Source organism: Triticum dicoccoides, chromosome 1A, assembly GCF_002162155.2.
Source record: "Triticum dicoccoides isolate Atlit2015 ecotype Zavitan chromosome 1A, WEW_v2.0, whole genome shotgun sequence".
Lineage (NCBI taxonomy): Eukaryota > Viridiplantae > Streptophyta > Magnoliopsida > Poales > Poaceae > Triticum > Triticum dicoccoides.
In genome coordinates this window covers 511,894,245-511,912,239 of record NC_041380.1, presented here as the reverse complement: position 1 = coordinate 511,912,239, position 17,995 = coordinate 511,894,245, and the positions used below count along the sequence as shown (strand labels likewise).

The following is a 17,995-nucleotide window of genomic DNA, read 5'->3' as shown; positions in this document are numbered from 1 at the left end:
AAAGTAGAGGACGTCTAACTTGTTTTTGCAGGGCATGTTGTGATGTGATATGGTCAAGACATGATGCTGATTTTTATTGTATGAGATGATCATGTTTTGTAACTGAGTTATCGGCAACTGGCAGGAGCCATATGGTTGTCGTTTTATTGTATGCAATGCAATCGCGATGTAATGCTTTACTTTATCACTAAACGGTAGCGATAGTCGTGGAAGCACAAGCTTGGCGAGACGACAACGATGCTACGATGGAGATCAAGGTGTCGTGCCGGTGACGATGGTGATCACGACGGTGCTTCGGAGATGGAGATCACAAGCACAAGATGATGATGGCCATATCATATCACTTATATTGATTGCATGTGATGTTTATCTTTTATGCATCTTATCTTGCTTTGATTGACGGTAGCATTATAAGATGATCTCTCGCTAAATTATCAAGAAGTGTTCTCCCTGAATATGCACCGTTGCGAAAGTTCTTCGTGCTGAGACACCACGTGATGATCGGGTGTGATAGGCTCTACGTTCAAATACAATGGGTGCAAAACAGTTGCACACGCGGAATACTCAGGTTATACTTGACGAGCCAAGCATATACAGATATGGCCTCGGAACACGGAGACCAAAAGGTCGAGCGTGAATCATATAGTAGATATGATCAACATAGTGATGTTCACCAATGAAACTACTCCATCTCACGTGATGATCGGACATGGTTTAGTTGATTTGGATCACGTAATCACTTAGAGGATTAGAGGGATGTCTATCTAAGTGAGAGTTCTTTAAGTAAAATTAACTGAACTTAAATTTATCATGAAACTTAGTACCTGATAAGTATCTTGCTTGTTTATGCTTGTTTGTAGATAGATGGCTCGTGCTGTTGTTCCGTTGAATTTTAATGCGTTCCTTGAGAAAGCAAAGTTGAAAGATGATGGTAGCAATTACACGGACTGGGTCCGTAACTTGAGGATTATCCTCATTGCTGCATAGAAGAATTACGTCCTGGAAGCACCGCTGGGTGCCAGGCCTGCTGCTGGAGCAACGCCGGATGTTATGAACGTCTGGCAGAGCAAAGTTGACGACTACTCAATAGTTCAGTGTGCCATGCTTTACGGCTTAGAATCGGGACTTCAACGACGTTTTGAACGTCATGGAGCATATGAGATGTTCCAGGAGTTGAAGTTAATATTTCAAGCAAATGCCCGGATTGAGAGATATGAAGTCTCCAATAAGTTCTATAGCTGTAAGATGGAGGATAACAGTTCTGTTAGTGAGCATATACTCAAAATGTCTGGGTATAATAATCACTTGATTCAATTGGGAGTTAATCTTTCAGATGATTGCGTCATTGACAGAATTCTCCAATCACTGCCACCAAGCTACAAGAGCTTCGTGATGAACTATAATATGCAAGGGATGAATAAGACTATTCCCGAGCTCTTCGCGATGCTGAAAGCTGCGGAGGTAGAAATCAAGAAGGAGCATCAAGTGTTGATGGTCAACAAGACCACTAGTTTCAAGAAAAAGGGCAAAGGGAAGAAGAAGGGAAACTTCAAAAAGAACGGCAAGCAAGTTGCTACTCAAGAGAAGAAACCCAAACCTGGACCTAAGCCTGAAACTGAGTGCTTCTACTGCAAGCAGACTGGTCACTGGAAGCGGAACTGCCCCAAGTATTTGGCGGATAAGAAGGATGGCAAGGTGAACAAAGGTATATGTGATATACATGTTATTGATGTGTACCTTACTAATGCTCGCAGTAGCACCTGGGTATTTGATACTGGTTCTGTTGCTAATATTTGCAACTCGAAACAGGGACTACGGATTAAGCGAAGATTGGCTAAGGACGAGGTGACGATGCGCGTGGGAAACGGTTCCAAAGTCGATGTGATCGCAGTCGGCACGCTACCTCTACATCTACCTTCGGGATTAATATTAGACCTAAATAATTGTTATTTGGTGCCAGCGTTAAGCATGAACATTATATCTGGATCTTGTTTGATGCGAGACGGTTATTCATTTAAATCTGAGAATAATGGTTGTTCTATTTATATGAGTAATATCTTTTATGGTCATGCACCCTTGAAGAGTGGTCTATTCTTATTGAATCTCGATAGTAGTAACACACATATTCATAATGTTGAAGCCAAAAGATGCAGAGTTGATAATGATAGTGCAACTTATTTGTGGCACTGCCGTTTAGGTCATATCGGTGTAAAGCGCATGAAGAAACTCCATACTGATGGACTTTTGGAACCACTTGATTACGAATCACTTGGTACTTGCGAACCGTGCCTCATGGGCAAGATGACCAAAACACCGTTCTCCGGTACTATGGAGAGAGCAACAGATTTGTTGGAAATCATACATACAGATGTATGTGGTCCGATGAATATTGAGGCTCGTGGCGGATATCGTTATTTTCTCACCTTCACAGATGACTTAAGCAGATATGGGTATATCTACTTAATGAAACATAAGTCTGAAACGTTTGAAAAGTTCAAAGAATTTCAGAGTGAAGTTGAAAATCATCGTAACAAGAAAATAAAGTTTCTACGATCTGATCGTGGAGGAGAATATTTGAGTTGCGAGTTTGGTGTACATTTGAAAAACTGTGGAATAGTTTCGCAACTCACGCCACCCGGAACACCACAGCGCAATGGTGTGTCCGAACGTCGTAATCGTACTTTACTAGATATGGTGCGATCTATGATGTCTCTTACTGATTTACCGCTATCATTTTGGGGATACGCTCTAGAGACGGCCGCATTCATGTTAAATAGGGCACCATCAAAATCCGTTGAGACGACGCCTTATGAATTGTGGTTTGGCAAGAAACCAAAGTTGTCGTTTCTGAAAGTTTGGGGCTGCGATGCTTATGTGAAAAAGCTTCAACCTGATAAGCTCGAACCCAAATCGGAGAAATGTGTCTTTATAGGATATCCAAAGGAGACTATTGGATACACCTTCTATCACAGATCCGAAGGCAAGACTTTTGTTGCTAAGTTCGAAAACTTTCTAGAGAAGGAGTTTCTCTCGAAAGAAGTGAGTGGGAGGAAAGTAGAACTTGACGAGGTAACTGTACCTGCTCCCTTATTGGAAAGTAGTGCATCACAGAAAACTGTTTCTCTGACACCTACACTAGTGAGTGAGGAAGCTAATGATGATGATCATGAAACTTCAGAACAAGATACTACTGAACCTCGTAGATCAACCAGAGTAAGATCCACGCCAGAGTGGTACGGTAATCCTGTTCTGCAAGTCATGCTACTAGATCATGATGAACCTACGAACTATGAAGAAGCGATGGTGAGCCCAGATTCCGCAAATGGCTTGAAGCCATGAAATCTGAGATGGGATCCATGTATGAGAACAAAGTATGGACTTTGGTTGACTTGCCCGATGATCGGCAAGCAATTGAGAATAAATGGATCTTCAAGAGGAAGACTGACGCTGACGGTAATATTACTGTCTACAAAGCTCGACTTGTCGCAAAAGGTTTTCGGCAAGTTCAAGGGATTGACTACGATGAGACCTTCTCACCCGTAGCAATGCTTAAGTCTGTCCGAATCATGTTAGCAATTGCCGCATTTTATGATTATGAAATTTGGCGGATGGATGTCAAAACTGCATTCCTGAATGGATTTCTGGAAGAAGAGTTGTATATGATGCAACCAGAAGGTTTTGTCGACCAAAAGGAGCTAACAAAGTGTGCAAGCTCCAGCGATCCATTTATGGACTAGTGCAAGCCTCTCGGAGTTGGAATAAACGCTTTGATGGTGTGATCAAAGCATTTGGTTTTATACAGACTTTTGGAGAAGCCTGTATTTACAAGAAAGTGAGTGGGAGCTCTATAGCATTTCTGATATTATATGTAGATGACATATTACTAATTGGGAATGATATAGAATTTCTGGATAGCATAAAGGGATACTTGAATAAGAGTTTTTCAATGAAAGACCTCGGTGAAGCTGCTTACATATTAGGCATTAAGATCTATAGAGATAGATCAAGACGCTTAATTGGACTTTCACAAAGCACATACCTTGACAAAGTTTTGAAGAAGTTCAAAATGGATCAAGCAAAGAAAGGGTTCTTGCTTGTGTTACAAGGTGTGAAGTTGAGTAAGACTCAATGCCTGACCACTGCAGAAGATAGAGAGAATATGTAAGATGTTCCCTATGCTTCAGCCATAGGCTCTATCATGTATGCAATGTTGTGTACCAGACCTGATGTGTGCCTTGCTATAAGTCTAGCAGGGAGGTACCAAAGTAATCCAGGAGTGGATCACTGGACAGCGGTCAAGAACATCCTGAAGTACCTGAAAAGGACCAAGGATATGTTTCTCGTATATGGAGGTGACAAAGAGCTCATCGTAAAAGGTTACGTTGATGCAAGCTTTGACACTGATCCGGACGATTCTAAATCGCAAACCGGATACGTGTTTACATTAAACGGTGGAGCTGTCAGTTGGTGCAGTTCTAAACAAAGCGTTGTAGCGGGATCTACATGTGAAGCGGAGTACATAGCTGCTTCGGAAGCAGCAAATGAAGGAGTCTGGATGAAGGAGTTCATATCCGATCTAGGTGTCATACCTAGTGCATCGGGTCCAATGAAAATCTTTTGTGACAATACTGGTGCTATTGCCTTGGCAAAGGAATCCAGATTTCACAAGAGAACCAAGCACATCAAGAGACGCTTCAATTCCATCCGGGATCTAGTCCAGGTGGGAGACATAGAGATTTGCAAGATACATACGGATCTGAATGTTGAAGACCCGTTGACTAAGCCTCTTCCACGAGCAAAACATGATCAGCACCAAGGCTCCATGGGTGTTAGAATCATTACTGTGTAAATCTAGATTATTGACTCTAGTGCAAGTGGGAGACTGAAGGAAATATGCCCTAGAGGCAATAATAAAGTTATTATTTATTTCCTTATATCATGATAAATGTTTATTATTCATGCTAGAATTGTATTAACCGGAAACATAATACATGTGTGAATACATAGACAAACAAAGTGTCACTAGTATGCCTCTACTTGACTAGCTCGTTAATCAAAGATGGTTATGTTTCCTAACCATGAACAAGGAGTTGTTATTTGATTAACGGGATCACATCATTAAGTGAATGATCTGATTGACATGACCCATTCCATTAGCTTAGCACCCGATCATTTAGTATGTTGCTATTGCTTTCTTCATGACTTATACATGTTCCTATGACTATGAGATTATGCAACTCCCGTTTACCAGAGGAACACTTTGTGTGCTACCAAACTCACAACGTAACTGGGTGATTATAAAGGAGCTCTACAGGTGTCTCCAAAGGTACATGTTGGGTTGGCGTATTTCGAGATTAGGATTTGTCACTCCGATTGTCGGAGAGGTATCTCTGGGCCCTCTCGGTAATGCACATCACTTAAGCCTTGCAAGCATTGCAACTAATGAGTCAGTTGCGGGATGATGTATTACAGAACGAGTAAAGAGACTTGCCGGTAACGAGATTGAACTAGGTATTGGAATACCGACGGTCGAATCTCGGGCAAGTAACATACCGATGACAAAGGGAACAACGTATGTTGTTATGCGGTCTGACCGATAAAGATCTTCGTAGAATATGTAGGAGCCAATATGAGCATTCATGTTCCGCTATTGGTTATTGACCGGAGACATGTCTCGGTCATGTCTACATTGTTCTCGAACCCGTAGGGTCCGCACACTTAAGGTTACGATGACAGTTATATTATGAGTTTATGCATTTTGATGTACCGAAGTTTGTTCGGAGTCCCGAATGTGATCACGGACATGATGAGGAGTCTCTAAATGGTCGAGACATAAAGATTGATATATTGGAAGCCTATGTTTGGATATCGGAAGTGTTCCGGGTGAAATCGGGATTTTACCGGAGTACCAGGAGGTTACCGGAACCCCCCGGGGAGCTAGATGGGCCTTAATGGGCCTTAGTGGAAAAGAGAAGAGGCAGCCCACAGTGGGCCACGCGCCCCTCCTCTCCCTTGGTCCGAATTGGACAAGGAGAGGGGGTCGGCCCCTCTCTCTCTTTTCCCCCCTCCGCGAGTCCTATTCCAACTAGGATTGGGGGGGGATCCTACTCCCAGAGGGAGTAGGACTCTTCTGGTGCGCCCTATGTGGCCGGCCAGCCTCCCCCCCTTTGGTCCTTTATATACTGAGGCAGAGGCACCCCAGAGACACACAAGTTGATCCACGTGATCTTATTCTTAGCCGTGTGCGGCGCCCCCAGCCACCATAGTCCTCGATAATATTGTAGCGGAGTTTAGGCGAAGCCCTGCTGCAGTAGTACATCAAGATCGTCACCACATCGTCGTGCTAACGGAACTCTTCCCCGACACTTTGCTGGATCGGAGTCCGGGGATCGTCATCGAGCTGAACGTGTGCTAGAACTCGGAGGTGTCGTAGTTTCGGTGCTTGATCGGTCGGGCCATGAAGACGTACGACTACATCAACCAAACGCTTCCATTGTCGATCTACCAAGGGTACGTAGATCACACTCTCCCCTCGTTGCTATGCATCACCATGATCTTGCCTGTGCGTAGGAAATTTTTTGAAATTACTACGTTCCCCAACAATACTAAGTAGTATGAAGTGGACATGTGCTACAATTTCATTTTGTTGTAGTATGAAGTGGCAACTAATTGAACTTTTGTAGTGGTATGTACTGGTCTTTTGGTGGATACGGAACTCTGCTAAACTACTACTTAAACTGTGGCTGAAATTATGGGCCGATCTTCTGCATATTTGCAATCATATATGTAGAGCATACTTTTGCACACATGAAACAAAATCAGCAAATTCACATAAGCGACAACAGTTCTAACAGACAACATTCAGGATTACAACATCAAACTGACAGTAACAAACTTACATCACGGCACGACAAGTTCACATTCAACATTATAGACCGACAAATTCAAATGAAAACACCAAACTCTATTGATCATCGCTTAAGCTTTGCCATATTATCTAGGGCCAATGCCATCTATCTTGCTGTGCCAGGTGGTGAAAGTATGCTTCCGGGTAAGGTCTTCATCTTCATCGGGGAGAAGTTCTACAGCCAAGCCTTCAGTTAGCAATGGGCCACGATCGACGACCTCTTTGACATGCATAATCACTGGAAAATCTACGGTTGCATGCTCTGTGGGAGAATTTGGAGCCGACGGTGAATGTGCGTTCTTGTCATCGGAGTCTGGCTTCCATGGCCCCGTAGGAGGTGCAGGAACAGACACGGTGAGCACCTTTGGCACACCAGAAGGGTTGCGCAGCCACGCGGTGACCGGCAACACCCACTTGTCGGTGGCCGGGAGCATGTCAATGAGCTCGCCGTCGACACCGGCGAGCACCAGGTTGACGGTGTGTGCATCCCAAGCCTCCTCCGGCAGCCCCTCCAAACTCAGCAACGTCTTGTACTCGAGCTTCTCCGGCTTGCCACGCGAGAAGCTTGACCAGCGCTGAAAAGAAATCCTACTACCACAACAACGAAGCTGCTCCGACGCGTGCACCACACAAGTGCAATCATCCGTTGACTCGAAGAGAACGAAAAAATGGAATGGTGGGCAAGTGACCTCCACCTTGGTTGCCGTCCGTCGGACAACACAGTGAGACTCCATCGCCGCCGCTAGTGCCTCCGACATCACCACGCTCCGCGACTGTCCAATGATGGTGGCATACAGGACACGGCCATAGAAATCTCGCTCGAGCGCCGCCATGCCAGCAGTGCGAGCGATGACAACCCGCCCGCACTCCGGCCGCATCTCCGGCTCGCCCCACTGCCACACCTCTTGAGGAAACATACGCGAGTCCCGGATGCGAGGCCATGCCGCAGCGGGCGCCGGAGACCTGCCATCGCCGACGCCGGCGGCGGCGGGGCTGGCCAGTGCCACGCTCTCCTTGCTGCCGCATGCCATACAGTCCGCCACGATGATGGCGGCACCATGGCTACTTCCGGCGAGGGAGGAGGAACAACTCCAGCCAGGAAAGCCACCACCGCTCGAGCTCTCGCTGCCGTCACCACCACCGCCCATCTATCAGCTTAGTCGGTAGGTGTGAAAGGAGAGACGAGAGCTAGGGATTTGGTTTCGATTTGGGAACTAGGGTTCGATTCGGTTATAAATCTGCCGAGATTGCAATACAACCCTCAAACAATATCGAGAAGGACTTTTCTACAAAAATACTAAGAAAACCGGGCGTTGGCGCAGTTCAGCTGGCGTGTGTGACTTGATTGCACCTGCAATGCAAGTTCTGTGACGGGTTTTTCCGGTTTGCAAATTGTGTGACTAAAGTGCACCCATAGTGCAAGTTCTTAGACCACCAGTGCTATTTACTCCCCACGCTTTCTCCACCACGTGGAACGCACAAGTGCCCTGGTCTTGCTGCTCCAAGGAGATCAAGATGTAGGGGCCGACGGCGGAATAGGATGAGACGGTGATGTTCGGCGGGCTGCGGAATTCCTCCGGTCGCAAGAAGCAAGGGAAGAAGGGCGGCGGCGGCAAGGCTGTCCAGAAGGAGCAACACCAGCAGCCATCATCGTCATCGTCGCATGGGTTGTCCCCGTCATTGAGGCCGAGGGACTCGAACCACATCTCGAAGTCACGCGTTGCGTCTCGGCCCACCCTGGGGTGGCGTGAGAGGGCGTACACCTTGCCTCCGTGGGAGATGAGGATGGGCTCGTGCTTCGGGCAGCAGAGGTCCGGGCCACTGAGCAACGCCTGCGTGCTCGGGTCGTAGATGGCCGTGTACCCTCTCCGCCCGCCGACGCCAACGATCCAGGAGTCGTGCTTCGAGTGCGCGGCGACGAAGGACATGTCGCGCTTGGCGCCTGGAAACACGCCGAGGTTGCGGGCGGGCAGCGCCTTGTGGCCGCCGTCTGCCGCGGCGTCGACCATGAGGAGAGAGTACAGCGTCCTATGGAACAGTCGCTCCGCCATGAGGTAGACCGGCTTGGCGAACTCCGGTGATGACTCCGCCGTGTCGTCGGCCGGATTTGCTGGCTTGCTCGATGAGTCCACTGTGCCGTCGCGATCGCGATGCCTCTTGCGCGCCATCTTCGTCTCCTAGAGGAAAGGGTCGAGCTAAGGTAGGGTTTGGTAACTTTGGTTTGATACATATAGGAGGGGCGCGGCTTTATTTCGACTGCTGCGAGATGCACCAATCTTTTTTTAACAGCTCGCCTAAAGAGAGGGCAGCGAGTACTAGGCCAACCAATTACAGGCTTTTTTCATTTTTCTTTTCTTTTTGTCAGTGTCAGGCTTTTTATTTTTATTTTTTCTTACTTATGTTTATATTTTGATATGCTAAAAAATGTTTATATTTAGTGGTAAAACATAGATATGTGGAAAAATTACTGTAATTAGTTTAAAAGATATTTACCATGTATTATAAAATGTTCGGAGAATGTAAATTTTTATCCTCACGGTTCTAAAAAAATGTCTATGCATTTCAAAAAAAATGTTTGTGCCATTCAAAACAGGTTCACGCATTTAAAAAATGTTCCGCAAGTGTAAAACATTTATTCGCGCAACATTTTAAAAATATTCACAGCACTCAAAAAATATTTGCGACATTTAAAAATGCTCACATCTTTAAACAAATTATGTTCATAATATTTGAAAAGATGTCCATCATGTATATAAAAAATGTTCAACGTGTATCAAAAACAAATTCATGTGTATATGAAAAATGACAACCTGTATTTTAAAAATGTTCATCATATGTATTTATAAAAATGCTCAAGGTATATCTGAAAATTGTTTCTATGTATTCAAAAGATGTTCAATGTGTGATAAATATTCAACGTGTATTTGAAAAATGTTAAACATTATTCATAACATGTATGTGAATAAGATGTTCATCATGCATTTAAAAAATGTTCAACGTGTATCAAAAAATGTTCGACATGTATAAGGAAAATGTACAACATGTATTCAAAAAGTCGACATGTATATGAAAAAAAGGAAACAAATAGAAAATGAATTGGAAAAGGAAAACCAAAAATAAAATGGCGAAAACAGTGAATAGAAACATAGAAAACAAAAAGAATCGTATGAAACCTTCCAAAACCGGTGGAAGGTCCCATGAACTAGTGCATAACCTTCGGAACACCGCTTGTGAATGTGTTAATTGGGCCGGCCCATCTTACCGCTCACCTATTGTGAGACGAAACTCGCTCTTGCGGTAAGCGATATGTAGCTCTGGCAACACAAGAGCGCCAGAGTTGGTCGTAATAGTAGGTGCGCACTCGCATTGAACTCGGCCCAGGTTTACGTGCTCGAATGGGCCATGCTGTTGTGGAAGTGGCACACATATTGACATGCTATCAGTATGATCCATAGCACATTGCGGTGTATGTTATAATTGCATACAAAGTGGTACTAACAAAAGAGAGAGGTCACTGATGGTCGTACAGGATGCCGAAAGACAACACATGGCCAACTCCAAGCAGGGACACACAAAGAGGGCTCTAGTTGAAGCAACACCGAAACCACAGGTAGGACTGCAAATTATCATCAACAAAGTAGTTGCATCACCTTTGGCTCGTAGGTAGCGCACGAGAAGAATACACAATTCTTTGCTAGAATGATGGTCATAGCCCACATGAGGTGGGAAGAATGAGCGGTGGAGGAGTTACATGACCTCAAAGAATGCCGCCAACGGAAGCATCTCCACCTAATGGGGGTTAGTTTCCTAGCATGGAGTGTGAAAGAAGGGCGCACACATCCACGAGTTGACGAAGTCAAAGGCTCCGAGCTACGGTGACAAGGAGGCTTTGGGGAGCATTACTGGGTATGCAAATGGTCAACCAACATAGAAGCGTTGGTTCCCGGTACTCGGCAATGGGTTTGATGCACCGTTACTCCACCACATGACCTCCAATAAGGGAAACGACACTTGGGGAGCCTCGTCATTGTTGTCGCCAGCAGGAGTTGGCGATGGGATTTCTCCCGAAATCTTGGAGCACAAAACCTAGCATCCCCAAACCAGAGATCCAACGAGTGTTGGACAAGGCCATAGTAGCACACACCCAGACAGATCTGACACTTGTGCGCTACGACTGCGAGTTGGATGATCGGACACGATGCAGCGACATGGTGTTGTAGGAATGATATCCTCCAAGGGCACAAATTCTAGTTGAAGCACAATTCGCAAGAAGTATTGAAACTTGGCTTTATATGTCGAACCCACTTGACCTAAAGGAAGAAACCACCAGCTACATAGGTACGTTCGCACCAAAACCATAGTACGGAAATACTCTATTCCACCGGTTGCTAGGAAGACAATAATAAATGGAATTAACTGAACTACAAACTAGAACATAAAGTGAAGTAGACGATAACCAAAAGTAAAAATGGTGTTATAAATGCAGGATTGAATAGAATGACAGACGGTGTCTAGGCTTCGGTCTCACCAGTACTAGAGGGGCAATTACGTGGTAGAGGTCTATAATATAATAGGCGGTCTACCAAACATCGTTACCTCCCAACTGCTGCTGCAAAGATAACTCAATGTCCCATTCCTAACATTGTACTGATGTGTCAGTCAGAAGCGATAAAGACCACAAGGACAAGAACAAGGCATTGCCCTCTATGGTTAACCATTGCTCCTTAGATAAATAAATGATCCGCTATGGCTACCCACGCTCATCTGTGCACTACATATAACCTCTTGTTGTGGTTACACATGAGATGTCAATAATACACAACAAATCAAACGATCATTAAACTCATCTATCTACTTAGTATATGTGCAAGTGCTCACAAGATTGTATGAAAAAACGTCTCCCAACATAGCCTTACTTACAACAGGAAAAGAGTAAATACTAGATGGTGGCATGTGCCACAAAGTTTAATATTGCATACTAGACTATACTTAAACCTAGAACTGGACCAATCCCTCAAACATAGATGAATAACTACACAAAAAGGAATGGTTCATGGATGTCATCACCATGTACAGTCTTACAAAATACATGAGAAAGGAGGAAGATATAGGTGGTGGCCGGCACGCATGACCTAGGGCCAGTGCCTAGTGACAGTGGCGGTGCCTCCTTATCCTCCTCTTGTGTGGATGTTGTTGTGATGATGAGGCTATGGAGGGAGAGGCCTCCCGACAAGAAGGGAGATCCCTCTGGCGGTTGCGTAGGATGTGTCTTGATGATTGATTGATGGTCGTCAACTAGGGTTGGAGTCAAATATGTAGTTGGTTGCCGCTTGCCGGTGTCCCGGCCAAGGGGCTCCTCGCCATGTCGGTTCCCAACCTGGTGGTTTGGGCTATGACCCCCATGCTCCTGGGCCACTTTGGGTGACCGATAGCAAATTACATGAAGATTTAAGACTTAGAGCACAATCCATAGATATCGGAGCCACGGAGGGATATGTCTGCATCGATCAGGCGACCCAGGCCCCGGTATGTTATATAAATCGGGGTCAGGCTTATCATAGAACATATTCAATCCCTTGTACTTCACATGTACTTTGTATTATCTTCTCTAAAGAGCCGGGCATTTTACAGAGTTTTACCGGCTGTTTCCATACGAGGTAAATACACGAGCAGTCATAGAACTTGCACGTGACGATCAGTTTGGTGCATAAACTTGTAAAATACATGTTTCTAGTCATCAAACTTGCCTGGGCGTGCAAATACGGTGCTTTCTACCGTAGCGCGGCGTGCCAACATTACATGGGCCCGCTGTCAGTGGCTGAGGAGGTGGGTAATCCGCATGTGTTTTTTTCTTTCAGAAAGCACCCTTGCATTTCATTTATTTACACAAAAAATTCTGAAGTAAAACGGAAAAAAAGGATGGATCAGTATGGATGGGATTCGACCACACCCGCAATTCGCATGCATATTGCCCGCCAATCGGCTAACTGACGTTTGACGTCTAACATGCACAATTAGCTTTATATATGAGGACCGTCCTAATTAAAATAGAAATCAAAACCAGAAAAGGATTCGTGAAAAGGTGGAAGCCCCGGTTCAAACCATCCGGTCACAATGACACATAAAAAGATAAATGCAATTTATCTTATGTATTTTGCTTTCGTTTTTTCTATGTAAGAAAACAACTTATATCCTAGATAAATTTTTTGGACAGATTGACTAGATTTCTCTTTTGAATTTTAGTATTTTTCGGAATGAATGCATGTATTTTTTACGGACAAATCAACCAATTTCCGTTAGAGTATCTGTAGCAGACCCCTTATATGCGGACCTTTATAGTGTGTTTACCGTGTCTATTCAGACAACTTTTTGGCGCAAAATCGTAAACTGGCGATTATTTTATGGGTCGGTGTGATACGAGGGGTTTGCTACAGATGCGCTTAGAATTCAATTTTTTTTTAGAAAATCTAGATAAAACAAAATATAGTGCAGAATGAATGTATGTTTGCGGGCAAATCAACTAATTTTTTGTTTGAAATCAAATACTTTTAAATTAAAAAACCTAGATAAAGTAAAGTGTACTTTAGAATGAATGTAAATAATTTCCTTTGGACAAATCAAAAGAAATTTCTGTTTGAATTTGAATAACTTTAAATTTAAAAATCTTGATTAAAGAAAATATAGGTCAGAATGAATGTACATTTTTTTTAACAAAACAACCTTTTTAAGAATTTGAATAACCCAAACAAAAGATAATATAGTCCATAATGAATGTACATAAATTTCTTTCGAACATATCAACAGAATTTTGTTTGAATTTGAATAATTTTAAATTGGAAAACTAGATTGAAAAATATAGGCCAGAATGAATGTACGTAAATTTTCCAGACAAGTCAACTAAAAATTTGCTTGAATTCTAATAATTTTAAGTTACAAAATCTAAAAAGCAAAATATAGTGCAAAATGAATGTCCGTAATTTCCTTTCAGACAAATCAGCGGAAAATATGTTTGAATTTTAATAATTTAAATTTGAAAATGTTGACAAAAGAAAATATAATTCTAAATGTGTACCTTTATTTAGCCTAAAGGATCTACACATTGGTAGTCCGTGTAAACAACAACTGTGGTGTGGTTACTACTCTAGCGCTATTACAGCTAGTCGATGGTTCGAACTCCCTCAGACCTATTTTCTAGTCCAAATTATTCACAACGCACACTGACGGGCAGGACCCAGCGGGATACTATTTAACATTACCTGTGTTGGAGGGCTTTTGTACGAAGTTTAAAAAAAACTTGAGGGTGCTTCTACAAAAAATATTACATGCACAACGCTTCAGTCATTGACAATGGGCCCCGGTCATGCTGGCATGCCATATAGGCAGTGAATACATCTGTGTATGGAAAATATGACCGTATTTGCACGTCCACGCAAGTTTGATGACTAAAAACACGTATTTTGCAAGTTTATGCATCAAACTGACCGTCACGTGCAAGTTCTATGACTCCTGATGTATTTACCTCTTTCCATACTAATCTTCCCCCACCCCCTTGATTTTCAGTGGGATGTGTGCCAATCCGTTGATTCCCTAAAAATCAGTCCGTGTGTGTAGCATTGCTCCGGCCGAAATTAGCAGCTCCTCTCCCACTCACCGCCGCGCGCGCCCATACGCTCCCTCTCTCTCTCTCTCTTCACTTTGACCGTTTCCACCGTTCGTGAACCAGCCACACTCCTCTCTGTCGCGAAATCCAGCGAACCCGCGGCCCGCGCGCGCGCGCCCAAGGGAGCAGAGCGCGGCGCCCACGCACGAGAGCTCGGCGTCGTCCCATGCGCCGAGATGACCGACACGTTACCCGGCGGTGGCGACGTCACGGCGCCGATGGAGCAGGCCGCCGCCGCCGCCGGGATGACCGGCTCCGGCGCGGCGGCGGCGGCGGTGGTGTGCTACTCGCCCATGAAGGTCACCACGTACGGCATCTGGGAGGGCGTCAACCCGCTGGAGTTCTCCCTCCCCATCTTCATCCTCCAGACGGCCGTCATCGTCGGCACCACCCGCCTCCTCGTCCTCCTCCTCAAGCCCTTCCGCCAGCCCCGCGTCATCGCTGAGATCCTCGTACGTGCCCTGCCTCCATTAATTGAGAACAGGATTCTGCTTGCTTGCTTGCTCAACGGACGTACGTATGTGCTGCAGGCCGGCGTCATTCTGGGCCCGTCGGTGATGGGGCAGGTCGGGACGTGGGCGGGCACCGTGTTCCCGGGCCGGAGCCTGCTCACCCTGGAGACGGTGGCGCACCTGGGCCTTCTCTACTTCCTCTTCCTGGTCGGCCTCGAGATGGACGTCAACGTCATCAAGCGCTCCGGGAAGAAGGCCGTCATCATCGCCGTGGCCGGCATGGCGCTGCCCTTCTGCATCGGCACCGCCACCTCCTTCATCTTCCGGCACCAGGTGTCCAAGAACGTGCACCAGGCCTCCTTCCTGCTCTTCCTCGGCGTCGCGCTCTCCGTCACGGCCTTCCCGGTGCTCGCCCGGATCCTCGCCGAGATCAAGCTGCTCAACTCGGACCTCGGCAAGATCGCCATGTCCGCGGCCATCGTCAACGACATGTGCGCCTGGATCCTGCTCGCGCTCGCCATCGCCATCTCCGACGTGAACAGCACCCCGTTCTCCTCCCTCTACGTGCTCCTCTCCGGCGTGGCGTTCGTGCTGGCGTGCTTCTACGTCGTGCGCCCGGTCATGTGGTGGATCGTCCGCCGCATCCCCGAGGGCGAGACCATCAGCGACGTGCAGGTCACGCTCATACTCACCGGCGTCATGATCTCCGGCGTGTGCACCGACGCCATCGGCATCCACTCCGTGTTCGGCGCCTTCGTCTACGGGCTGGTGATACCCAGCGGGGAGCTCGGCGTGGTGCTGATCGAGAAGCTGGAGGACTTCGTGATGGGGCTGCTGCTCCCGCTCTTCTTCGCCATCAGTGGCCTCCGCACCAACGTGACCCGGGTGCGCGACCCGGTCACCGCGGGGCTCCTGGTGCTGGTGTTCGTCATGGCCAGCTTCGCCAAGATCATGGGCACCATCCTCATCGCCATCTCCTACACCATGACCTTCCGCGACGGCGTCGCCCTCGGCTTCCTCATGAACACCAGGGGGCTCGTCGAGATGATCGTCCTCAACATCGGAAGGGACAAGCAGGTGACCATCTTCATCTCTCGCGCGGATTTGAACAATTTCAATTTGCAACTAGCTAGCGGGCGAACGTGACATGGGTCGGTGTTGTTGTGGTTGCAGGTTCTGGACGATGAGTCGTTCGCGGTGATGGTGCTGGTGTCGGTGGCGATGACGGCGCTGGTGACGCCGGTGGTGACCACGGTGTACCGTCCGGCGCGGCGGCTGGTCGGGTACAAGCGGCGCAACCTGCAGCGGTCGAAGCACGACGCGGAGCTGCGCATGCTGGCGTGCGTGCACACCACCCGCAACGTGCCGTCCATCATCTCCCTCCTCGAGCTCTCCAACCCGAGCAAGCGCTCCCCCCTATTCATCTACGCGCTCCACCTAGTGGAGCTCACCGGGCGCGCGTCAAACATGCTCGCCGCCCACCACACCGCCGCCAACCAGAACCGCAGCGCCAGCACCAGCGCCAGCGAGCACATCTTCAACGCCTTCGAGAACTACGAGGAGAGCGTCGGTCAGTAGTCCTCGTATGCCTTGAGATCGATCGATGCAATGCAACGACGTGTGACCTGACGTGAATCATGAATGCATTGTCCACGTCTCCACGAGCAGCCGGCGTGTCGGTCCAGGCGCTGACGGCGGTGTCGCCGTACCAGACGATGCACGAGGACGTGTCGGTGCTGGCGGAGGACAAGCACGTGTCGCTCATCGTGCTCCCGTTCCACAAGCAGCAGACGGTGGACGGCGGCATGGAGCCCATCCACCCCGCCCTCAAGGGCTTCAACGAGAGCATCCTCAACTCGGCGCCCTGCTCCGTCGGCATCCTCGTCGACCGCGGCCTCAGCGCCCCCGCGGCGCGCCTGTCCAGCGTGCACCGCATGGCGCTCCTCTTCTTCGGCGGGCCGGACGACCGCGAGGGGCTCGCCTACGCGTGGCGGATGGTGGAGAACCCCGGCGTCTGCCTCGCCATCGTCCGCTTCATCCCGCCAGGCTACACGGCGCCGCAGCCGGCGGTGGCGCCGCCGTCGTCCGTGCCGTCCGGCTCGCGCGCCATCACCATCGTGCCCGACGTGCCCAAGACGGAGCGGCAGATGGACGAGGAGTACCTCAACGAGTTCCGGTCGCGCAACGTGGGCAACGAGGCCATCGTGTACGTGGAGCAGGTGGTGGCCAACAGCGAGGAGACCATGGCGGCCATCCGGAACCTGGGCAACGCGCACGAGCTGTACATCGTCGGCAGGCACCCCGGCGAGGAGAGCTCGCCGCTCACGTCGGCGCTGTCCGACTGGATGGAGTCGCCGGAGCTGGGGCCGATCGGGGACCTGCTGGTGTCGTCCGAGTTCTCCAAGATGGTGTCCGTGCTGGTGATGCAGCAGTACCAGCTCACCGCGGCGGGGCTGCCGGCGGTGCCCGTGGCGGAGGACCCCGTGCGGCAGTACGTGACCAATGCCAACCAGCGGCCGGCGACGGGGGTCGGCGGATACCAGTTGGTGGGCCGAGGTGGCTACTGACACGATAGCTCTTGATTAATTGGGTCTGGGTTAATTAACCAGTAGTGTAAAGCACGCGGTTTTTTAGGGAGTTCGCTGGATCGATGGTCGTGTTGTGTGTACAATTCTAGCTGATTAACTCTTGTGTTTTCTGCTATGTAGACCTTGTGCGGTTGTACCGTTTGGTTTTTGTAATGAGAAGAAGGCTGTAGTTGAACCCTAGTGTAAATTCACCTTTTATCTAGCCAAAAGTTTTGTTTGTGTTGGTGTCCTGCATAGAAATTTATCTCTCATTTTTTTTCTTTTCTGTACTGGTCCCTTCCTTTTTTTTGCGGGTGAGAAAATTGTATTACTCATGAGTAGCAAGGTTACAATCATCCAGAGCAGCTCGACGGCAACAGGAGGGCGAGAACCAAGGCAAGTCATGGTT

General features: G+C 47.6%; 1 protein-coding gene across 1 annotated transcript; it reads left to right on the top strand.

Moving 5' to 3' along the window:
• The first annotated feature begins 14,812 nt into the window (after positions 1 to 14,812).
• Positions 14,813 to 17,762, top strand: LOC119312016 (cation/H(+) antiporter 15-like). The gene is made up of 4 exons (XM_037587770.1): positions 14,813 to 15,019; positions 15,098 to 16,096; positions 16,193 to 16,589; positions 16,688 to 17,762. Exons 1-4 carry the CDS (start codon positions 14,813 to 14,815, stop codon positions 17,584 to 17,586), a joined length of 2,502 nt encoding a protein of 833 aa, XP_037443667.1. The 3' UTR covers positions 17,587 to 17,762.
• Positions 17,763 to 17,995: the final 233 nt, after the last annotated feature.